At 41.0% G+C, this 25,101-nt stretch overlaps 3 protein-coding genes and 1 long non-coding RNA gene across 4 annotated transcripts; 3 read left to right on the top strand and 1 right to left on the bottom strand.

Moving 5' to 3' along the window:
• Positions 1 to 8,796: 8,796 nt before the first annotated feature.
• rpl37a (ribosomal protein L37a) lies at positions 8,797 to 11,285 on the top strand. Its single transcript, XM_042079849.1, has 4 exons — positions 8,797 to 8,889; positions 9,721 to 9,849; positions 10,065 to 10,147; positions 11,115 to 11,285. The coding sequence occupies exons 1-4, from the start codon at positions 8,839 to 8,841 to the stop codon at positions 11,176 to 11,178; spliced, it is 327 nt and encodes a 108-aa protein (XP_041935783.1). The 5' UTR covers positions 8,797 to 8,838; the 3' UTR covers positions 11,179 to 11,285.
• Positions 11,286 to 13,146: 1,861 nt separating this feature from the next.
• Positions 13,147 to 20,872, top strand: pecr (peroxisomal trans-2-enoyl-CoA reductase). Its single transcript, XM_042079843.1, has 8 exons — positions 13,147 to 13,442; positions 14,271 to 14,404; positions 14,807 to 14,972; positions 15,345 to 15,426; positions 15,663 to 15,759; positions 16,096 to 16,206; positions 16,488 to 16,599; positions 20,414 to 20,872. Exons 1-8 carry the CDS (start codon positions 13,331 to 13,333, stop codon positions 20,494 to 20,496), a joined length of 897 nt encoding a protein of 298 aa, XP_041935777.1. The 5' UTR covers positions 13,147 to 13,330; the 3' UTR covers positions 20,497 to 20,872.
• An 825-nt stretch (positions 20,873 to 21,697) lies between these two features.
• On the top strand, positions 21,698 to 23,117 carry LOC121698091 (transmembrane protein 169-like). Its single transcript, XM_042079844.1, has 2 exons — positions 21,698 to 21,920; positions 22,465 to 23,117. Exons 1-2 carry the CDS (start codon positions 21,698 to 21,700, stop codon positions 23,115 to 23,117), a joined length of 876 nt encoding a protein of 291 aa, XP_041935778.1.
• Positions 22,999 to 25,094, bottom strand: LOC121698096. Its single transcript, XR_006026692.1, has 3 exons — positions 24,908 to 25,094; positions 23,263 to 23,376; positions 22,999 to 23,137 (listed from the first exon to the last, which is right to left on the bottom strand). It is a non-coding gene; the product is annotated as an uncharacterized LOC121698096 (long non-coding RNA).
• Between the last annotated feature and the right edge of the window lie 7 nt (positions 25,095 to 25,101).

The raw sequence follows: 25,101 nt of genomic DNA, 5'->3' as shown, positions 1-25,101 counted from the left end.
TGTGTCTGTGTTTGTGTGTTTTTATGTATATGTGTGTGTGTGCATGCATGTGTGTCTTTATGTATGTGTACATAAATAAAGCAAATCAGGGAACCACCTACTCTTTGCGATAAGTGCCATGGGATCTTTAACAACCATGTTTTTTTTTTTTTTTTTTACATTTATTTTAGTTAGTTTTTATCTCTTTTAATTTTAATACTTTATCCTATTATTGTGCTTCTGCTGTGTCTTGTGTGTTTCTTATCTTGCTGTACAGCACTTTGGGAACCTTGTGTTTGTTTAAACTGTGCTATATAAATAAAGTGGATTGGATTGGATTGGATTGGTGAGTCAGGACCTCAATTTAACATTCATGCAAAGGAAAACCTCTCCAGTACAGTGTCCCTGTCACTGTAATAGGGCATTGGGATTGATATTTGTTTCGTGGCTTTTGGCCACAGGGAAGAGTGCCACCTACTGGCCAGCCACCAACACCACTTCCAGCAGGAAGCTACTCTTCCAAGGAGGTTTCTTATCCAAGTACTAACTAAGCCTGCTTAGCTTCAGTAATTCAGCAAAGTCAGGGTATCTGCTGGTCTAGCTAAAAACAAAAGTTGAAAGGCATATATGATTCTAACTGTCTCACTGAATTGCATTATGCACACTCAATTCTCACTGATATCTGCAAGACAACAAGTACCAAAACATGATTAGTTCATAGATTTCACATGTAAAATACATTTTATACAACCCCACTCCCATCTTGCCTGTTCATAATTCTGAGAAATTCTTGAATTGTGTGCATGTGTGCGTGTACGTGTTTATGTTTGTGTGTGTGTGCGTGCATGCATGTGCTTGTGTGTGTGCCTGTGTGTGTACATGTGCATGCATATGTCTACTGTGTGTGTATGCAGGGTGCAATTTGTGTAAAAACCAGAGGGGTGTATGACTTTAAACAGCATGTGTGCTTGGTATGATCAGCTCCTCCAATGCAGGGTAGGACTACATTTTGACAAGCATACAAATTCACCTTGCCCCATCTGAAATGACTCCTCTACTTTTGCTGCCTCCATCCTTTCTGTATTTGTTGTGTAAAAAAACGTTGTATATGATGACACTGAAGTCGTAAGTTAGTGAATTGGCTAACAGTGTTAGTTGGTAACCAAATAGCCTACACATTGCGCTACACGCTGCATAGGCTACGTGCATTCTCTCTCCTGCTGATTTGCGTTCAGTAGCCAAGTGCGTAATATTGCAAAAGTTGAAAAAATAAATGTGTGTATTGTAGCCTACAGAAAATAAATAGCCTATACTGTCAGTTAATTGCCTACAGTGCAGTGAAGAGTTTGGAGAGTAAAGTTATAGGGCAACTTGAAGTTTTATTAAAATAATTTACGAACCAGAACATAAAGACCATGAAGCTTCTATTTCTTGCAGCTGTTAAAACACCCGCTACATAGTTTAAATACCCACCAACATTAGTTTTTGCAGTACAGATTATTTCTAAAAGTTATTTGTCTACTAGGCCTAGCCTACTGGCTGATTTATCAAACGAGTGCTTTCTCGTTCGTCCTCCGCAAACTACAGGTGTTTCGGTAGAGAGCCATTGAATAAGCGATGCCAAGCAATTTCTGTAACACTTTTTGTGACATTCAACAAATATCTCCTCATTTAATGTAAGTTCCTTCGGACAATAGGCCTACGTTCTACTCTACGTGCAGTAGTCCTCCATCTCAGTTGCATCAGTTTTCTAATTTTGAAGGTTCTAAAACATTATTATGCTTCACTGAATCCTTCTCGTTTTCTTTCATTTGTCCAGCTAACTTTTCCATTGAAACTAGCCATTTATGATCGATTACACACCCGACATTCTGACGTCCTGCACGATCAAGGCCAAATTAAGTTATCACGCAGCCACTGTGTCAGCAGCATGAGTGCTGACGGTGACGGTGCGTTTCTGATGTCAGATTATTATGTAGGCTAGCCTACTAGACTGTTCTCACGTTGCAGCGCTTTACTTATATGAAGTAGCATTAATCAATATGGGGGCAGAGGGGGATAAATGTTGTCCCCACCGGGGATAAAAATAATTTAGCAGAGGTAGGGATAGGAAAACCAGAGGGGGGGAAATCCTCACCATCCCCCCCTACAAATAGCACCCATGTATGTGTCATATGTATGATGAATGTATGTGTGTGCGTGTGTATCTGTTTATGCACATGTGTGCATATGGAATGGGTTAACATGACCCCTGGAGGCAAACATACACAAAAAAAATGGTCATCCTAGGCCCTACGGTTCTCAAGATATTCACAGAAAACTGTTGGACAGTCACTAAATGTACACATAAATGAATTTATTGTATGGCCCCCCATGAACAAAAGTCCACGAAACTTGGCATGCATTCAGAGGGTGTCATAATGATCCTACACTTTCAATTCCGTGCAGTTTTGACCATGTCAGCCAGATATATTGTGATTACAACAGCTCATTTTTTGCTTTTTAATTTTTAACTAGGTGGCGCTATACATGAAATGAGTGGTTATGGGATGGGTTGACATGACCAACATACAAAAAAAAGGTGGTCCTCCTAGGCCCTACGGTTCTCGAGATATTCACAGAAAACTGTGTCCGCCCTACCCTCCGTTTCCAGTCCAGCGGGGGGGCTATAGATCAAAACGAACAACAATGGTTCCATGCTATCCTTGTGGGGCTACATGCCCACCAAGTTTCATGCACCCCGGTCTTTCAGAATCCTTTACGGAAAATTGGCCATGCGAAAATAATCTGACTAAACCTACATGTATATGACCGCCACTTCGCTGCGCGGCGGTCATAATAACCACCACACTCTAAAAAATGTTGGGTTAAAAATGACCCAAATATAACCCAGCCGCTGGTTAACTATTGGACCAACACCACATTGAGTTATCCTAACCCAATGGTCTGGGTACATTATTAAACCCAGCAGATTGGGTATGATTCTAACCCAAAACACTGGGTTATATCAACACAACGTTAGTTAAATTGGCACAATAGACTGGGTAAAGGTAACCAATGTGCTGGGTTATAACTATATAAATGTTGAGTAAAATTCACACAGTATATTGGGTATAGATTCAACCCAAACCACTGGGTTATATCAACAGAACTGCTAGTTAAAATAACCAGTTGTCGGGTTTTCTAAACCAAGTATTTGGGTTGCATTGAGAGAAAATGGGCAACAAATAGCCATGCAATGAAATAAAACAGTTCGACATAATTATTTATTTGACAGTTTACTTTATTTTTGAATGGATAGTGTGGTGATTTTATCTAGACATAATAACTTGTGTGTGTGCATACTGGTTTATTAGAAAACATTCCATCTTAGGATATTGTTTATGCAACTGTTATGCAACATTTACTGGAAGTCATGAGACTGAGCGGTCAGAGACTAAGAGTGAAACTGAGGAGGAATGGCAGTGAAAGTAAAACCAAACAGGGCTGAGAAGAAGTGGAGGGGTTTACAAGAAAAGGAGGCAGAACCAAAAGTGAAAGTACACATAGAACCAAAACACATACTCTGCCTGGCAACAGATTACACATAGGACCTGGTCACATGTGTTCTGCCTAGTAACACACATTTTTTAATGTTTAGATGTGAAGGGTTTTCCACCAATATCTCAAGTCCCAAAACGTTCTGATTGGCTAAAAAGGGATAGGAACGCCTCCCAGGCCCCTGAGAGCATAAAAGAAAGAGCTCAGACACACTCAGATCAGATCTCATCGGGGTAGCAGCTGCCAGGGTTGCCAGATTGGGCAATTGGGCGGTTTTGCAATCTATTTTGCGGGCAAAAATGGGTTTGGGCGGGTGTATAAAAATTGGGCTGGTTTCGGATCAGTTCGGCGGGTTTTTGTAGCCGAAACAAAGGCACTTCAGACCCTTCTTCCAGCGACCGTCTCTGGTCAGCAGGCAGCAGTCTCTCACTCACTCACTCACACACCCTCTGGCTGACGTGCCCCCCTAAACTCACAACAGACACTCTCAGCTCACGTCACCTTATGTATCGAAACATGCATTCTAGCCATATAAATGGCATAGTGCATGGTATTTCCATAACCGCGAGATATGCGCTTCACAATGACCGCAATTAGTTGTTAGATATTCACAGCAGACAGTAAAGCCCAGCAGTAATTTATCCAAATTAAAACATATTTCAAGTACCATTCATGATGTTGTCAAATATTGAAGTTGTGGGAAGTTTAAGCTGTATGTTTCTTTCGTCCCCCATGTCGTTTCATTTATCCCGGTCTGGAGGGACGAATGAAACAAAACGCATGTTCGATTTCTCCTTAAATAAATCCTGAATGGTTTTGTTCAGAGCTGAAAATGCAACTGTATTTGACAGAGGACCGATGTAGTTTGCTTGTGACAAAATATTAGCTTTCAGTGTTTTACGATGTCTTTGTAAATTACGTTTAATTAAAAAGTGTTTCAGTCCGGTTCTCCCCTACTCTGGCGCAGACCGCCATTCAAACGCACAGCTCGCGGGGTTTTCAAACTTAGCTAGCTGACTGACAATGTCAATATGCCAAAGTGGGCAAAGAGCATTTTGTCATTACAGTCAATCTCTTCATGAATGTGCACACTGCTGAAAGATTACCTACGAGACAGGATGGACTTACCCCTTCTTTCAGGGTTGATGGAGGTGCGCAGGTCTTGCGCGAATGGCTTGACATAGGACTACGGCCCACGTTCCGTCCAGCCCGACAGTTGTTGAGGAAGTTTGACAAAGCCTAGGCCTACTAGAACTTTTTAATTATTTTTAGGCCTAATAACAATTGCTCAAAGCGATTTTCACGAAGGGCCTAGGGCCATAGGCCTATGTTTTTTGTGTAGAGATGGCCCATGCATGAACGTTCTGCTTCTGCAAAGAGCGCACTGACACCCCTGTTCGTTCAACGCGACTTTCATGAAAACTAGGATTAACTGCCTGTCAGGTAGGCCTACTAATTGTTCTAAATTACAGGTGTCAAACTCAAGTTTGCCTTTAGCCTATATCTGGCGTATGAAAATATTTTTTGCGTGTAGTTGCCATGCATGGACGCACTGCTTCTGCAAAGAGCGCACTGACACTGTCCTAAATAGCCTATTCAGCGCGATTTTCATGAAAACTCTAGGCCTAACTGCCTGTCTCAGGGAATATATAGCGCCTAGGTAGGCTATTAATTAATTGTTCTAAATCACAGGTGTCAGACTCAAGTTTAACTCAAGCCTTTAGCCTACATTTGGGGTAGGCCTATGAAAATATTTTTTGTGTAGCCTACAGTTGGCCCACCAGTTATGAACGCACTGCATCTGCAAAGAGTCGACACTCTTCATATATCCACTCAATGTTTTTATGTTAGGCTAGCCTACTGAATGCTTTTGTTCCAAGCGTCTATTGACACTAAACAGACAGATTAATAGTCTATGTTTAGCCTATTGCATTATTTTCCGTAACATAAGCTTATAGAATAATAGTCTGACGTCCGTGTAGCCTACTTAGCCTACTGCGTTCATTTGATTGAATATTGTTTCTGAAATTGGATAGGCTAAGTCGAAAAATGGGTCATTTTAAAGCTTGTTAATGATTTTAATGTGTTTAAATGAGAAACAAGCAAAAGCAAATTTGGGCGGTTTTTTGTGCATTCTCGCGGTTTTTGACGAGGTTTTGGGCTGGAAAACCTTGCTGGCATCTGGCAACACTGGCAGCTGCCACTCATCACTCTATTGCCTGACGGTCCAGTCCTGACGCTGTTTGGATTGTATTATCACTGCAATACGGTGAATAAAGGATCAACAGTCTTAAGCTTCTTTCGTCTTGGTGTTCTCCTTCGGGTCTTTGACATCAGAGTGCTAGTTGGATTGGAGGTTCGGGAAAGTGGATAGTTTTTCCACGACAATAGCCTACTCTAAAAGCAGCATCAGCATGTGATAAGTTACTTCCATGAAGACAGCTAGATTCCACGGTCCATTTGGGAGTCAGCCCTGTCAATCAAAGAAAGAAAAAGAGTAAATTAATCACTGCTATTGACAGAACTTTAGATCAAGACTTTCACAAACCATGATCAGTGAATGATGTTGACAAACATTAAAAATTCGGAGACAAAATATTAGCGCAACACACTCGGAAACCATGACCACCTCATGGAGTTGTTTAACAGCAGACTGACAAACATACGTTCAGTAATATTAACGTTAGTGGCAGTGATAGTTCTACCGTTAGCTAGCTCATGTTAACACATTCAGTTAGTTAAATTCAAGTTGTCTGTAACGTTAATGTTACCAACAAAAACCACCCAGTAAGTTACATGGCTATAATATGAAGCTACCCTGAATGAATTAATATGTTGTTTGGCATGATGATTACCGTACGTAAAGAGACTACTTCGACTGTATACATTAGCTGACACACATGCTGCACTAACACGAAGCATTTGTTAGAGCTAGAAGCTAGCATACCAACCATCTGCTAACGTTAACCTAGCCAGCTGTTGGTATGCTAATTTTAGTTCTTTGTAAAAGTTTGTTTTGTTTCTGTTCAGCAGTTCATACCCAGTCAACACAGAACTATGTTTTAAAGAGTCTGTCTTTGTGTAGATTTAACATTAACATGAGCAGTAATTGTAAGACTGTAAATTAATGTTAGCTAATGTTAGCTGGCTTGAATGTCACAATTCTTAACCTGCTTAGGCTGAACGAAATTAGAATATCCATTCATATCACGAACTGGGTGTAGGCTACTTTTAAAATCCGTCTGAATAATAATAATAAAAAAGTTAAAAGCAGATACATACCTTCCAAAATCGCCTGATTTCCACTGCATGTTGAAAGCTGCTGGACTGCATGGACGGTTGAAAGAATAACGATTTCCCCCGAACTCTCAAATAACTATGCAGCTGTGTTAAAGTTACCCTGGTGCTGAGTAGTGTGCTCACGTCAGGTGGGGGAGAGGAGGGGCGCTGTCCTAAACTATCAACCCAACAAGCTGGGTTACAGAAAATAACCCAACATGAGTAAAAACAACCCCACACAATGACCCAACAGTTTCAACTCAGCGTTTGGGTTGAGAAAATAACCCAGCATTTTTTAGAGTGCATAGCCCTACTGTACAAAACAATCCCACCCCCCACACCCCTTTATGAACCCAGAATACCTGTTATGTACTTATAGCGATATATACAAATCATCATAAAATCTCACTGATTGACACAAAATTTGAAAGAACCATAGTTTTAGTATTTTAATGGCTTTGTATTATTTCTTAGCACATTTTCAATTTATCTATAACATTTGGAATAAAAAACTATTTCTGTTATCAGCAGTACTGTGGAAAAAAATACTCGCATTGTCCTCGGGGTCAATTTGACCCCAACCCCCAAAAACAATATAAACAAAGACAATTTCAGTTGAGTAGATTGAGTAGATCTTCAAAACATCACATAACAGTTCTTCAAGTACTTAGACCTCAGAAGATTACCAGAGGCATTAGCTAGCTCAGCAGATGTTGCAGATGTTGTTGCATCACTGTCCAAATTACTTTCTTCCGTGGAAGAATTCTTCGACTGGAATAAGTTGGTTAATTTAGGCAATTTCTTTCTAAATTCTTCCTCCTCCCTTTTTCTTTTTCGTTTATCACTTTCACTCTGGAAACGTTTCATGGCTGCTGTCAATCGCTCAACTCCACACCTCACCAAGACCTCGTTCAGACTAGCTGCTGCTATGGTGACAGGAAGCGGACCTGCACTGCAGTCATTTGATTTTATGATGAGTTTATGAGCAATCATGAGACAAAATAGTTTTTCAATCATTATTATGGATTAGAATATATTGTTTGGATGTGGTGATCATTTATTAAAAAAAAAAAAAAACGATATGGGGATGACGAGGCCCCAGGCAATTGCCTGATCATGCCTAATGGCAGGTCCGCCCCTGATGTCAAGTACCACCCTCTTGCTCTGATTTTTTTCAGGGGCGCCACTTCGGGATTTGCCAGTTTACACCTGCATATTCCAGGCGTAGCTGGACTCTGCATCGCATGCTGCCCAAATTTGTATACCATATTTTGTCGGTTTGCTCGGAATATATTGTCTGAAGGGGCACAGATCACGAAATGCAACCAGAAAGTTATCGTTAGAATGTTGCTTGCCCCTTCCCCTTCCCCAGGCTGTGTGAACTGTCAGTGGCTCTCGTACTAGTTAGGATTATGTTATTTCAGAGCCATAAAGCTTTTTTGTAGATTTATGAAATTGAACAATCCAAATGCACTAAATTATATAATCAAAATGATCAGAATATTATGCTATAACATGCGATTTCATATCTTCAACAACACTTCAGGCTCCTAAGATCAGTATAATATAACATAATATTACAATAATAATATCCATAATGTGTCAAATATTCATGTATACAGCTAAATCGGCCTGGGGTCAAATTGACCCCAATTGGAACACCAATGTAGCCTACACAATATTTGTACAGGACATTGAAAACATTCTATTGTGCAAATGCCATGCTTACTCTGTTGTCCCCTTCAAATGAGGAAAAGTCATGAATCATGAAGCCAAAAAAAAAAAGTGAGCCATATATTTTATGACAGGATAACAGGAGGGTTAACAGCCTAAAGGTCTTTCAAATATCCATAAATCCTTTCAAATAGGCTGCCTATTCCTGCTATTCAGTTACTCCGATCCAAGAAATGATAATTAATGATAATTAATAAGCAAGTTCGTTAAGACCTGGAGAGAAATAAGCATGGAAATAAGACGTCCCGTAAAAATAAGTCCTCCACTGTCCCACAATGCCGTGCTTCTCAAACGAGTAAATTGCGCATGCGCCCTGTGTATGCCCTCTTTTGGATCCGCACCTCTTCTGCTGTAATGGTGAGTGAGAATCCAGCCTTGGATTTTTGAATGTCCATCTAATGAATCCTCAGCTTTCACCAAGTGTATATTAAATCCAAAGTCATATTTATGTACACAACACTGCGCCCTATGAAGTGTAATGAATATTTGTGAAAATCTGTCTCATTTAATGTGTGTTTACGACGTCGTTCTTAAGCAACTGCTAGATAGTCATGGTTGCTAGTAGGTCCTCGTACCAAACACTTTGATGCGCTACTGGTATTAACCGGCAAACTAGCGCCACTGTAGTGTTCATTTTATCCTCTGATGTGCATGTAGTCTTAGAATAACGCAGGTTGTATAGAATCTGTTTTGGTGTCATTGTATTAAAGGCAACCAACTGGTATAAGCTGACATTATTCTTGGTACATGAGCCAGCTTGCCTTTAGCTTGCTTGTCATTGGTTAACGTTAGCTTGGCTTCATGCTAGCTTCCGTCCTCCTAGCGCTATCATTCTGCTATGGAGAGATATACCAACCCCAGACTTCAGCTACATAGTTACGATTTATGTCATGTGTTTTTTATAGTTAGTCATTACTTGTTTTAGATATCGTTTTACGTTTTGTCAAGTAGCTTGTTTTGATAGGTGCCGCGAAATTGGCGAGCTGGCGTTAGCTAAGTTGCATGATGTGAGGCAAAACATGTTGATGCTGCTGTAGTTTTGGATCACTTTCCAAGCCCTTGGACCATTGTAAAAACGAGGAAGCTGAAGCAATGAGTGCAGGTGAAGGGATGTGATGCATGTATAATTATAATGGACTTTTTTGTTTTGAGATATTGCCTGATCTCTGAACTTTTGTAATTCTGCAGGCCAAACGCACCAAGAAGGTGGGAATTGTGGGGAAGTATGGCACCCGTTACGGGGCCTCCCTCAGGAAGATGGTGAAAAAGATTGAAATCAGCCAACACGCCAAGTATACCTGCTCTTTCTGTGGGAAGGTGAGCGGAACCTCTTGAAGCCAATCTGAAACAAAAACAATCCTGCTTAATGTCTACAGATGTTTGACAACCAAGTACTCTGCTATCTAGGTTTCCATAAGATTTCCCATTTCTGGTCATAGAATGCACATGATGAAAAATGAGAACTTCAAAACCAGAGATATTTGGTTGAATTCATGACTTCCCTCATTGACTTCTGAACAATTGTCTTGCAGACCAAGATGAAGAGGAGAGCTGTTGGCATCTGGCATTGTGGGTCCTGCATGAAGACTGTCGCTGGTGGTGCCTGGACATACAAGTAAGTTGTGTATTAACCTGATGTTGGCATAGCGTGGTGTCAGTGCCCTACCCCTCTGGTAGTGAAGAGACAGAACAGCTTCAGGACAGTACATGGTAAACAGTAGGCTCTACAGCTGCAGTCATGGAATGGTGTCTTCCTGTGTCCGCTGTATCTTGCTTTATGTTGAAAGATGACAAGTTAGATGTGCTGTTTGGATTGTTGTAGAGGCAACTAAGTTTGCTCACTTGTGGACAGTTGTATTTTAATTGCACATTGACTAATCCTCTTTAATCGATCAAATTCATGGGCATTCAGTTAAAGCATTTATGGGTTGACAGATTGAACATGCACTGGGATGCATATTGCTGCTTTTGGCTGTTAGAGAATGCATATTGACAGATAAATAGATACCCAATGGGGAAATTGAAGATTCAGAAATTCAGCAGCAGGACTTTTGAGAAGCGGGTACACTTCACACTGTAGTGAGGAGACTAAAATTTCCATTTGTAGTTTAATAAATACATGTTGAAGAAACCATGATGGAATATGGTCTAAATACGAGTAGGACCAAGTTGTGTTTATTGTCAAGGTGTACCTGCAAGTCTCAGTGCAGAAAAGATTACGGAAGAAGGTCTTTAAGTCAGTTCTTATTATTGCTCTGTTCTCTATAATTGTGTTGACAATTGGCTCTGACTATCCACCCAAATTGTTATTCCTCATGACTGAGAATCGGCTGCTTCTGTTGATTGGCTTACATCACATGAGTGCAGCAGGTAGAATTGCATCATGAGGGTTTAGGAATGCTGCAGGCTTTACAAATGGAAGGGTTGCATGGGAGCCCCTGTGAATGAATCCATATCTCATACCTCTGAAGGCACTTGAACAGTGTGATTGTAGTGTCCTTGTATGTCCTTTTGTCTCCTAAGCTTTTCTGTTGTGTGTATACTGAACTGTCACCTAATAGCTTCTTTTCTTTTTCCCTCAGCACAACGTCCGCCGTCACAGTAAAGTCTGCCATCAAGAGACTGAGGGAGATGAAGGACCAGTAAATTGGGACTCTGTGTTTTGTACAGATAAAAAAATCTCCATGTCTTGGGACTCTACATGTATGCCGTGGTCAAATGGAACATCCCACAATAAACTAGTCTTGAGCTGGTTTTGCCTCTGTTTGAATTTCTTGTTTTGTGTTGGAAACTTCAGAGTACTGGCAGGATTTAAGTATCAGCACACCCTGCCGTCAGCATGACCTGAGTGCTGTGTACATTTGGATGTGTCTGGTAAGGCACTGGATTCTGAATGAGGCTAGACAATTTGGCGATGAAAGCAGTGATTGTCCAGCCTAGTTTAGTGGGTTACATGCATATGGCAAGCCAGTTTTATGTCTAGTAGGTGGTATGGATTTGTATTTTAGATATTTTGGATTTCTTGCTAGTCAAAATATACATTTCAGGGATCTACAATGTCAGTCTAACTTGGACAACTCATTTGACCTTTTCTGTTAATTTCATTGAGGTTTCAATTCAATTGTAGATGTCTGGCATGTCAATTGTTATATCCACAACTAAATTAAGACATGGATCTCTTGACTGGATTTATGCATGTGTTTATCTTAGATATTTGAAGTCACGGTAATCTTAACATTTTGATGTGTGGGCAGGTCCCTAGTTAGAACTGATTTACAGAAATCCAGTCATTTGGGATGTGTCAACAAATGTTTCCAGTGACCTTGAAGTTTGTTATTCAGCTTTGACTAATTCACAATTTTAGGTATATTTCTCATGTTTGTCAAATTAAAGCTGCAGTAGCTTTTTTGATCATATTCACTGAAACTGACACTGCTCCGACAGAACATAAATCAGCCGGTTTTAGAAAAAAAAAACACTTTTACCTCCTCCACCTAGGGCCTGTTATTTGTTTTGCAAAATTCCACAGCTGGTTCTTCTGGTCCAATCAGCAGGGTTGTGTGAGATCTGACTGTCAATCACTGACGATATGCTGACAAGCATAAACTCAGATGAGGGGATGCTCTGTGGTAGTGGGGGAGGGGCATGAGAGTTGTAATTCAAAATTTTGGCTAAGTCCTCTCAATCTGTCAGACTTGCCTGCTGCAGCTTTAAGTTTTACTGATAAATTGTAATGTTCTTTCTGCATAGTCATGTTTGATTGCCAAGGTATGCCCTCTTTTGTATAGTAGTATTCCAGTAGTTTAGCCCAGAGGGGTGGACAACATGGCAAGGTTACTGGTTTTTTTCCCCATGCAACTGAGTAACTGCATATTTTGAATAGACCTGCCACATTTATGTGGATTGTTCCAGCATTCTTATTAGGCATCACTTGTTCTGAGATACCATGTTTGGTTCAGGAAATATAATGAAGAATATAGGCGTAATTCAGTAACATTTAATGGTTGCCACGGCGACCATTAGGGTTTTTTGATGATGGGTTTATATCTGAAAATGTCCAGGGCTCCAAACTGTACAAGTTCACCAAGTTTCATGCCTTTATGGAAGAATTTGACCTAATTTTTCACAATGTTCCACCACTTGGATTTTCATGGACTTTTTCTATGTGATATGGGAAGGTTTCATGAACTGAATACAACAAAAATCCTTTCTGTTGCAATTAGTTTTGGGTTAGGTGATTTTTTCTCACAGATTGCCTGGACTATATGGACAACTATGATTTGTTCCTGAAGTCTCTTGGATCATCAGCCAGATACTTAGTACAACTCTGATTGGAATGCCTATTGATTTCACTGTGATTCTGAGTGTGATGTTCAAAATGTCTCGACATGCACAAGATGCTCCGCTAAACGGTTTTTTTTTAAGGTGGGTGTCAATATGGATATGTTCCTATTTTGTGCTATCTGGGTAATTGTGATAGCTTGTGCAATGTCGAGATGGCCCTCGATGCTTTCAGTACAACGCGAACATCGAACTTGGTTTTCATTGAATTATTTTTAAATCTTAGCCGTTTGATCAATTTCCAAATTCCAAGACAATGGAAAGTCTGGAGACGATAATGGACCTCGTTAGGCTCGCTACAATGTAGTTGTAAACATTGTAACATCGAAGCAGAGAGTGTTAAAGCGGATCAAGGATCTTTGATCGAAGTGCATCACATAAGATTGTAGCTGGAATGTTTGGCACCGATTTGGTGCGGTGTCACGTGATCAAGCGATACACTCACTGCTAGACTAACATGGCGGCGTCTAGTGTTTTCAAAGCTGGACTTTTCAATCACAAAGTCGCTATTGTGACAGGAGGTGGAACGGGTATTGGGAAAGCTATAACGTCTGAATTACTAGAGTTGGGTGAGTATTTTGCTGTTCATTGTCTTTCAAAAGGACATTTTAGTTCTCTAGTCACCTCAATGAACTTTACCCCACTAAGCAATGCATGCAAGCACAAGCATTGCATGCAATGGTATCGTAACACTCCCAATTATCACCACTTTTGTTCAGAAATTCTAAAACAACGATGTTTTTTAACACTTTAAAATAACATTTGCTAAATTAACCTGACATTTTTCAGTAGCCATAGGTGTGTAGATTTGAACAAAATCTGTTTTTTTTTTTTTTTTTTTTTTTTTTTTTTTTGTTAACGGGAGCATTTACTGCCTGAAATATCCGATTTTGTTTACCACGCTCGGAGTTATAGTGCTGGCCTGGTGGGTCGCCTATTTACACCGTTTCAACAGCACATGAACGGTTAGACCGAGAATTCTCGTCGTGAAATTAAAATTCCACTGGAGCTCCAAGCGGTTGTGTAGGCCTACACGCAGCCTTACAACACTGTCTACAGCTCTTTGAGTCACGGTAAAATGTCATTTTTGGTACATAGCTAATTTAGATACACCTATTGCGTTTCTTTAGGAGTCTGCTGTCTTGGTTTGTATTGAAATTGATATTAAGTGACGCATACACGCAAGACGGTGGAAATACGGGACCGACGGTAATAGGGGGAGTTCCGATAACTGAGTTAGTTCAAGCTCAAAGTTCGTCCTGGCAGGGTTTTCATCAAAGTCTGCAGGTAGGATATTTGAATTTAACATTGATGTAAATTTGAGGTTGAAGTACATACGCATTACAGATTTTGAAAGGTGACATAAAACCATATCAGTTCCCTGTATGTTTCGCTAGGCTGCAGTGTAGTTATATCTTCACGCAAATTGGAGCGACTGCAAGCCGCTGCTCAGGAACTGGCACAGAAGATTCCGTCATCCAGTCCGGCAAAAGTTACCCCGGTACAATGCAACATTCGTAATGAGCAAGAGGTAAGTGATAATTGTTCGTTTGAATTTTTCAACTTCACTTGAGGTTGTGGTATTTCTTCTGGGTCAGAAATCCTGTTGTGGTCTTTAACTCATTGAGTGCCAAAATGCGTTGAGTGCCAAAAACGTAATATTACGTTTTTAGCTTTTTTTTTTTTTTTAAATTACGAAACTAGACACTCTAACACACCTTATATGTGATTTTGGGAACTCTGTGATGAATGGAAATGAAATATGACGATCGAAAACTCATGAAAACGCACAATCTGGACATTTTATCATAACTCAGTTGCCGCTTTGGGTCGAATCAGTGACGCATGCACGTCAGGTCAAAACCAGGCCATTTTCGTGGGTCTATCACTAGCTTGGCATTCAATGAGTTAACAGCACTCTGTCTGTTGGCAGGTTCAAAACATGGTGGCCTCAGTCCTGAAGCTTCATGGAAAGATTGATTTCTTGGTTAATAATGGTGGTGGACAGTTTTCTAGCCCTGTTGCCAATATGACTGCTAAGGGTTGGAAGGCAGTGATTGACACAAATCTCAATGGGACATTCCTTTGCTGTAAAGAAGGTTAGTTACAAAAGAAGGTTAGTTACAGAATATGCATGGATGCCATAATCAGAATACACTGTTTCATCTGCATCTTCAGAAATTTGGATTTTCATCATCGGGTCAGTTGAGGATTGGGTTACATGACTATTCAGAATACACAAATAGGTTACCTATATGAGTGCAGCTATTACTCATGTTTTACATAATTCTGTGTGAACATTTGACACATTATTATGTATTGTATTATATATTATACAAAGTTGAAATGATGGTCCATTTTAGTATGAAAATGATGCATCTCATGGCCAACCTGTAGGATTGGACTTCTTTTGTAGATATTTGTTGTGGGTACATAGAAGAATAGAAGAAACTTTTGTTTGGCCTTCACAGTCTACAGTGCATGGATGAAGGATCATGGAGGTGTAATCGTCAACATTATTGCTGACATGTGGAAAGGATTTCCTGGCATGGCGTAAGTATAAAGCCCTTCTCCAGGCTCTACATTTGCTGAGATGTAAGACACTGTGAATAACTGTTCTATAAATGCACAAAGGATAATACTTAATGTCATTTATTAAATCAAATGTTCTCTCCACCAGTTTCCTTTCAATTAATAGCTGTTTCATCCTCTTCAAAGTCTCTTACCATATACACTAAACTTTGGAAATATTGTAATAGCTGCCTTGCCCTTAATGCTCTCTTCCAAAGGCACACAGGAGCTGCTCGGGCAGCAGTGGACAACCTGACTAAAACCCTGGCCATAGAGTGGGCTGCCAACGGGGTCAGGGTCAACTCTGTTGCTCCGGTAAGATGCTGTATCTGGAGTGTGTATACCAATTTATTGCAGCAAGTAATACTGGTTATAGTTTCTTGTGGCATATCTTCTATAAGTTGGACTTCCTCTAATTCAGTTTGATGGTTAAAGACACATGTCATTTTTTTCTTATTTGCAAAATAGTGCCAAAATGCACTAGCTTGGAAGATTGCTTTTGTCTGTGCTAATGGTTTATGTCTTAGTTAGCTCACAGGTCTTAAGAAAATAACTCCAAATTTCCACATTTCCCCACCAATTCCACCAACTGATGCTTCAGCTAACCTATAACAGAAATGTGACCATGTCATTTTTGCAACAAAAAAACAGGGGACCATTATCTCCAAAACGGCAGTGGAAAACTACAAAGACTTTGGCCCAACATTGTTCAAAATGTCCATACCTTTCAGCCCAGCCAAAAGATTAGGAGTCCCAGAGGAGGTGAGTGCACTGAGTTAGCATGCAGCAATACCCAAACCAGTTCATGCTGCCCTTGTGTACTTCTCTACTTCAGTCATTATGTAGACATAGTGTTCCTGGATTCTTGTGATGGTTGAAGGCTTGAATGCATCTGAAATGTACAATACAAGAATCCAACCCACTATCGTTCTAACTATAAAATACCGGTACTTAGTCAATCATTAATGCCACAGGAGTAACGTTTCAAGGAATTACAGTTTTAAGGTGTTTTTATTGTGTTTTTATGGTGTCTTTTCATACAGATTTCACCAGCTGTGTGCTTCCTTCTGTCCCCGGCTGCCTCATATATTTCAGGGGAGACCCTGAAAGTCGATGCTGGACAAAGCCTCTACCACTCAATGTGGGAAATTCCAGGTGAGTACACTTTAGTTGCACTTTAGGACACTATGGATGTTTCTCAAAGTCAAGGATTCTGTAGGATCCTTCCTTGGCACAACCGAGTCCTGCAGAGTCAGATTTTGTAAGCGGAATATGAGCTTAATCGGGTATGGCAGCTGGAATAAGCTGTTTACATGACTCACACACAATCGGAATAATTTGCATAAAAGCATTAGTGAGTGACTGAATGCATTATTGTCATTCTCCCATGTCATTAAATAAACTTATACATGCTTGATTAATTTGCTAGATTCTAGCAAATTAAGCCAAACCTTGTACATAAAAGTTTATTAATTGGCTAACAACACCCACTAAGATGTGGTGTGAGTTCATAGTTGTCAAAATCACCTGAGCTCTAACATTATTATTATTATTATTATTATTATTATTATTATAAGTATACATACACACACACATGCATAACACTCTCTCAAGACGTTATGGACAGGCAGCTTAAAGCAGACCCAGGGGGCAGTGGGGAGTTACTTTCAGTTTTCGTTTTGATGCCCCCATGGGTCTGCTTTAAGCTGCCTGTCCATAACTTGGCCTACGTTGTCCCAAATTGTCTCATTCTTTTTCCGATGGGCTGCATATGGTGAGCTTATTAAGGCTATGGGTCAGTTTACACTGAACTTACACTTTAATGCTAACCGGGAGCTAGTTCCGATGTACGTGGGCGGAGGAGGGGCGTTAGATCTCTCTCACAACCAGTCACAACCTAACGTGATGGTCATTTTCACGTGTGATTTCAGTGGTCTATAAAAGTAAATTGTTCAGCCTCTTTTCAACACGACTTAACTTTGGTTTGACTGTGCTGAGAGTTTGTTGGCTGTGATTGAAATATTGTTGATATTCGATTGCTTGCACATTGCTCCACATGCCCCGAATCCAAGTGATTTTCTCCCCTCTTTAGAAGTTTTGGCTCATCTTTGAAAAAGAAAGAAATCGCCAACAAAGACACTAAAGACATGACGAGACAAGATTTTTTTTTTCTCACGAAAAACAGATAATGATAAGCAGACTAGGAATCGGAGGCAGAGTCGTATTGAGTCGATAGCTTTATTTTGCATGACCTTGATCAGAACAGTAACATTTTCAGAATGTATTAACAACCAGAGGTGGAAAGTAACTAAATACATTTACTCATTTCACTGTATTGAGTAGTTTTTTTTGTGTATTTTGTATTTTTTAAGTAGTTTTTCAAATTAGTACTTTTATTTTTACTTGATTACGTTTTGAGTGAAGTATTGTACTTCGCTACATCACAAATCCCATGCGTTACTGAGTAAAAAAAAAAAGTTAAGACTAATGACAACCGAAAGGAAGGGGGGAAATTGCGCAGTTTAACACCATGGGATTTCGTGTTTTAACGTGTGTGCTCATCTTTCTTTGGAAAGAAGTTTATTAGCATCTGTTTCCCCTCATTTTCATCTCTCTTTTTCTCGTTTTTGCCTTTGTTTTTTGGTAATCCAACTTGGTTTTCTTGGAGAAAGACATTGTACCAGCAGCACAACAATTAGCTGTCCACTACTAGCTATGCTCAACTACGTAAACAAAATGAGATACCTTATCAATCGTTGTGCAGGCGGACCAAACCATTTTGCGCTTTAGCAAGGGAGAGTGAGAGTGACCTTTGGCCTTGTCAAACTCATATTAGGTAGTGGGCCGGATTTGTTGAAATGAAACCTCGTTGGGGCAGCCGTAGCCCACTGGTTAGCACTCTGGACTTGTAACCGGAGGGTTGCCGGTTCGAGCCCCGACCAGTGGGCCGCGGCTGAAGTGCCCTTGAGCAAGGCACCTAACCCCTCACTGCTCCCCGAGCGCCGCCGTTGTAGCAGGCAGCTCACTGCACCGGGATTAGTGTGTGCTTCACCTCACTGTGTGTTCACTGTGTGCTGTTTGTGTTTCACTAATTCATCGATTGGGTTAAATGCAGAGACCAAATTTCCCTCATGGGATCAAAAAAGTATATATACTTAGTCATGGTCATTATAATTTTTCTGCTGTCATATAGTGCTCTTTCTCTCTTGAAATGCCCTACTTCCATGTTCTGACTAGGTAGCCAGGCAGCTGCAGCGCTACACTCTGGGGGGCATGAACATGGGGGCTCACGAACATGCCCCCAGAATGTAGCGCGGTAGCTGCCTGGCTACTTTAGCTGCTGGCTGCAGCCACTAGAGCTGGGTAAAACCGACCCCCCCCCAAAAAAAAAGTAACTAAGTAACTTTTACTTAAAGTACATTTTAAATGAACTACTTTTTACTTTTACTTGAGTACATTTTCAGATGGGTAATTTAACTTGTACTTGAGTAATATTTCATCAAAGTATTGGTACTTTTACTTGAGTACAATATTTTAGTACTTATTCCACCTCTGTTAACAACCTATCAAACATGACGATATCACGCAGGGTTAGTGCCACCTCCGTAGACAGGCTCTTGTGCCACAAACTCCATTTCGGTGAAGACAAACTATGACACCTTGCCGTTGCTATGGAACCTTGAACCGCGGCGTGAGTTAGCTTAGTGCTTCTTACTGATATATTTCTACTTTAATGGCACCGACAATCAAAAAATCCAATAGAAACTAGATGGCAAAGTGTGTAGGCCAATCAGCCCACCATTTTTTTCTACTTCGCCACCTACAGATGTTTGACAGGTATGATATTTCGAAACGGCATTATTTCCCATAGACATTCGACGCCCGGAAGTTGGGTGGACACGGCTGTTTCGGAGGCGGGACTTATTTCGGAGAGGTCTATTGGCCATTCAACTTGGGTTGACAGTGGGCGTGACATAAATTGGACCAATCAACATAGACCTAGGCCACAAGGGTTCCTATGTGGAAAAGGGAAAATGCCGCTATCCATTTGGCTCGGACTGCTCGAGTTGTGTGTGCGAACGTGACGTTATTGCCTGGCTTGTAGCACTTTACCGTTCCAGTTTGTCTTTGTGGGAAAGAACATGGACACCACCAGAGCAGCAGCTGCCTTGGTAGTGCTGGGCGCTTGCTTAGAACACGATTTCAACAATTTTAATTTCAAAGTGCTGTCGCGTTTTTCTTGAGCCCCGTTTTTCTTGCCGTGGATGTACTGGTGGGTGAGATTAAGTGGTATTGAGTATTAAATTCTAGCAGACGAGAAGCCAGTGGGGGTGTTGTGTTCATATTTCCGCACTCTCATCAGGGTCCTAGCAGCAGAGATTTGAATACTGTTCAAACCTCACTTACAATGAAACAGATTTACCTTTAAATACATGGTGAACTGCCTTGTTTAGCCGTTTTTAAATCCTCCATGAATTTGTGCACTGGATTGTGGGTGTTCCAAGCACACTGAGGATTCACACAGACATCTTTGAAAATTCTGTGAAACGAAGGACTCAGTCCTTGGTACAATTTGAAGGATGCTTGACATTGAAATGGTGTTTGGCGATATTTGATGATGTACCTTGAAAAAGGAGCCTTGAAACATTCACTTTGTGAACCAGCCTACATCTGGGCAAAAGCTTGCAAAACACACTAAAATCCAAAGCATTCATTTTATTGTTTTGAATTAATGCTCCATAAGTCTTTGTCTATTCCATTTCGAAATGTTTAACTACTATTTATATAAGGCCCTTTTTCCTCAGTTCAGTTTATATTTGCAACATTTCTTTTTTTTTCATGTGGTGTGGTGAATGCCACGCAACCAAAACATTCTGTCAGCACTGTGCAGCACAGTTGTGTAAGACGACATATTTTTCCCTGTCCTTGTTTCACTCTTTTTTTTTTTTTTTTACTACTTTCTGTCCAGACCACAATTCTTGGCCAGAGGCCCCTGAGGGTGAAAACACAGACACCCTGAGAGAGATTATGGGTCTCAAATCCAAACTTTGACCAGACCATAAGGACTCCAGGAAGCTTGGGCCAGACTCCACCATGCAGGGAAAGCATGGGAACAGTGCCTTGATCTTGATGAACTGACCATATAATACACCCTGCCATAGGGGTACAGCAAATGTGCCTTTCACAAGCCATGAATTGATTTGGACATTAAACCTGAATATGATGGACTGATGAGGGAAAGGTTGTTTTGGTAATGCAAATTGCAAGGACAGGAGGTAGGGTGACTTAAACTGTTAATCTACAGTTTGCTCTCATTTAAAGCACAATTTATGTAATTTTTTTGAGTGTAAATATTTCTGAAATTATACCAATGAATCTCCATGTTACGCCCTCGTTTTAATATGTGAATAAAAAATAGTTGACTCTTTGATGTGATATTGTTTTTAAGAGGTGAAGTAATGCTTCAACTATTTATGACCTTGTTCACTTCAAATTCAATAATACATTATTTAAATTGTCTTTCGGCTGCAGATTGTTTTTGTCGCCCAAGAGGCAATATGAATCATTGATTGCACTCTCTGGTGACGTGTGTCTTGTATGTGCAGTGCGTTTTAAAATGCCAGCTTTCCACAAAACGCTAGTTACTAGGCAGAATCGAGAGAAGCGCACAGTTTGTGTGTGCAGAGTTTTTTTGCAGGAGCGTCAGCATATTCTTCCCATTGGCCAAGTCTGTGAACTGAAGGGCGGGGGGAAATAGCCGACTCTGGTGGGCATTGTTCGGCTGCTAGTCTCAGCATGCACGTGTGAAGATGTTTGTAGATGCCCTGGGTGATACGTTCGAGCTAAGATTCGGTGAAAATTAGGTCAGCACAGTAAACGTGGAGTTTTTCTTCCAGGTAAATATTCATGCTTCGACGATCAAAACAAATATCGCGTTCTAAAGTACACTGATGTTACGAAACTACATTTTTTTTCTAACTGGGATTGTCATGCCATTACTTGACAGGTGCAGTGACCTAATGCACCAACCTTGGTAAATTGTGTAAGCTTTATTTGGATTTCCATACCTGGATGGATGTAACGCATGATGAACGCGACATTAGTCTTTCCCGTATCTGAAATCATTCTGTTCGTTCCATTCCCCTGAGACAAAAGTGTAGCGATATTCTGAAAGGAGGAGCTTACGCGCGCGCCTAGCTCCCGAAAACAGGAGTCAACTGGGGTGGGGTGTGACCCGTATCACTGGGTCGGCATGGAGCAAGAGGAGTGTCCTGCGGAGGGACACCCTGTGACCTCTCAAGCGAGGTCGTCGGCAGAAGAGGTGGGCACGGCGACACGGAGGAAGAGGAGGAAGAAGAAGGAGCAAATGGAATCCATCATCGTGTACCGCTCTGAGGCAGATGACCAGGATGAGGATGGAGCAGAGAGTGGCCTAGGGGAAGGGGGCAATGTCACTAGCGACATTGCTGAGGAAGGTATGCATACTGAACACATTGTTCTCTGATGTCTTATCTACAACAACAGGTTTCCTCTGGGGGAAGCATCTGGAAGCTTTGCATTACACAAAATAAAATCTGTGTGTGTGCGTGCATGCTGGGAGTGTTTTCAGGAAAGCTACAATTGTTTGTTACCAGTAGATCTAGTTATTTATGTTTTTAACTGTGTGTTTTATTCTAAGATAGTTGCCAGTATATATTTCTACAGGTCCTTGTCATCTGATGCATGTGCATATCAATTTTGGATCTGAGCCAAACACCACTATACTTGGAAGACTTATTTCTGAATGGCAGGTTGCTTGGCTGTCTCAGACATTCACATCAACATCAAAGTTTACAAGCCAGCCACCATAGTAAAAACACACATGCCTTTTATGCTCCATTACTGTGTGGTTCCATTCAAAGAGAGTGTATAAGTGTGCTCATTAAGCTATTATGAGATGGTTAGCTCCCAAATGTAGAAGTTCTCAATAATAAACTCTTCTAAGTACTCATCCTCGAGGCCTGTATGTGGTTCTTGCAGACACCTGGAGCATGCCCCCAGACAGCCGCTACGTCACCCTGACGGGTACCATCACCCGAGGCAAGCGAAAGGGTCAGATGGTGGACATCCACGTGAGCCTGACCGACAAGGAGCTCCGTGAGATGGCGCGCTCCAAGGAGCGTCTGGATGCCGAATGCGAGGAGGCGGCAGCGGTGGCGGCTGCTGGAGGCTGGGGGCGGCGCCCCTGTGCGGTGGGTCCCGGTCAAGGCCCTCACGTGGTGCTGTGGAGCCTGTCTTGCCTTCCCGTGGTCTTCCTACTCTCCTTCATCATCTCGTTCTACTACGGCACGCTCACCTGGTATAACGTGTTCCTGGTGTACAACGAGGAGCGGACGTTTCTACACAAGGTCACCCTGTGCCCGGTGCTCATCCTGGCCTACCCGCCCCTAATCGTGGTGCTGTCCCTGGGCATGGGGGTGTACGCCGCCGTGGCGCAGCTCTCCTGGGTGTTTGCAGAGTGGTGGCTGGCCGTGAGGGACCTGGAGAAGGGCTTTTGTGGATGGGCCTGTGGCAAGCTGGGCCTGGAGGATTGCGCCCCCTACAGTGTGGTGGAGCTACTCGACTCGGACACTCTATCCGGAAATCTGCAGTTGAAGAGGGTGGACGAGGCTGACCAGGTGTCCTCGGTCTGATCTTGCGATCAAGCTCAAAGCTTTGTGTGTGGTGGTGTGAATGGGAAGGTATGAAAACAAACTGTATGTTAGTTTTTTGTTATTTTTATCAAAAGCTCTTTGAAAAGACTCTAATGAAGCCACTTCTAAACTATCCACAATTTACCTTATGCCCAATTCTCATCCTTGGCCATGCTTGCCTCGCCAGGTGCTATCCCAAGGTAGAGAGACATTGCTGTGGATGGGCTGAAAGAAAACCTGGGCCTTGAGGATCTTGTCCCTAATTGTGGGGAGAAATGTGTGACTCAGACTGCTGTGAAATCTACAGTTGGAGAGATCATGCTGTCTGATCATCAAGGCTTTGTGGAGAGAAACTGTGTGTGTGTGTGTGTGTGTGTGTGTGTGTGTCAGTCAGTTTAAAGTTAGACACTGATTGCTACATTTGATGTCAATCACATCACACATGCAACAGAACTTGTAAATGTTCAGTCTGAATTTGAAACCATCACAGGAAGGGCCTCACTTTTAGAGACAAGGCTTTGGTCAGCGTGTATTATTACATCTCACTGTACCATGGACATTGGTGGTTGTCCTACAATACCTGTCCGTATTGTGAACTGTCTGTACGGCATGGTTATATTTCACTTACACCCTCACAAAAAAACAAACAAACAAAAATCATCAGTGTTCTTTACTTTGAATTAGGGCACTTTCCCCAGGTTAAATTCCTGAAGTTGCAATGACTTTGCCGCAACCACACATCAGAAAATGGATGAAGTCCTTTGGTGCCATATAGGACTACAATTTTAAGTGGTTTTAAGTTAGGAAGTTAAACGTGTCACAGATTTCTTTCTTCTACACACCTCACACGTGTGACCTCAATTATACTCAGTGCTTTGTTGTTTTTTTTTTATTGCAAATAGTTCACTTGATTCACAATGAAAGGAAGCACCTCATTGCTGTAATAGTAGCTCGTAGTATCTGACCAAGCCTTTCAAACTTTTTGTCTTGTGTAATAATGAAAAGGGATGAACAAATAAGAAATAATATGAGCAGAAGGAAAATTACATGAATTATTGTCATGATGACTACTTATCAACTTGTTTGAATATTAATGTGGGGTTTGGTTAATTGACAGCACATGAGTCACATTGCACTTTCAACAGACATTGAAAAAATAAAATGAATATGATAAATATAGAATTATTTTGTGTCTACATCAACAGACTAATAAATTAAGAGCTAGTAAACCAGAGAATTTACTTTACTAAAGAGGAATACATTGACATTATGGTAAATTAAAATGTATCCAGGAAAAAGTAAGACAATTACAAAAGAAAATGACCAAAGTACATTATGGTCAAATTAATTTAGAATTCTAACCTATTTTAACCCTAATCCTGTTTTTTTTATTGAATAACTTGTCAACTGTTGCGCCCAAAATTACAATTGTATAATGTGTTGGCCTTAAGGAGCCATATTAACCCAGCCCTTCCAGACTCTCGTGGTGCAAAAACATGCCACTTCAATCACAAATATCTTATGATGAGATTTTCTGAACCACAGAAAATCACCATGGCAACCTCTGGATGCACACCAAATGTTGTGAAAATAGGAGCGCTGCAATTTACGAATTTCTGTTTACTTACAGTATAGTTCTCAGTACTTACACATTTACTATTAGAAACTGAAAGTGGGCCAATGTAGTCAGAAGATACACATAGGACATTTGTACTAATAAACACTATCTGAAGTTAACTTGAGAATTATAGCCTACTTCAACTGCACTTCAGTTTACTGGATAAAATTACCTTTTTTTGGTTGGGGGGCGGGGGGGCTGTCCCCAAAACAAAAGCCCCTGCATTAGTTTCTCTGGAAATGAGCCTATGAGAGGGGTGAGCTACATTTCTGGTGTGTTTCATTTGGTCCTTGGTTAAAATATAATGTAGCCTACGTTATTTTGGACAAAACTGCTAATACATTTAAATATAAACAAACGCAACTT

This window comes from Alosa sapidissima, chromosome 23 (genome assembly GCF_018492685.1).
Source record: "Alosa sapidissima isolate fAloSap1 chromosome 23, fAloSap1.pri, whole genome shotgun sequence".
In the NCBI taxonomy this organism is placed as follows: Eukaryota; Metazoa; Chordata; class Actinopteri; order Clupeiformes; family Clupeidae; genus Alosa; species Alosa sapidissima.
The sequence above is the reverse complement of the archived record's forward strand: the minus strand, read 5'-3'. Positions and strand labels throughout refer to the sequence as shown.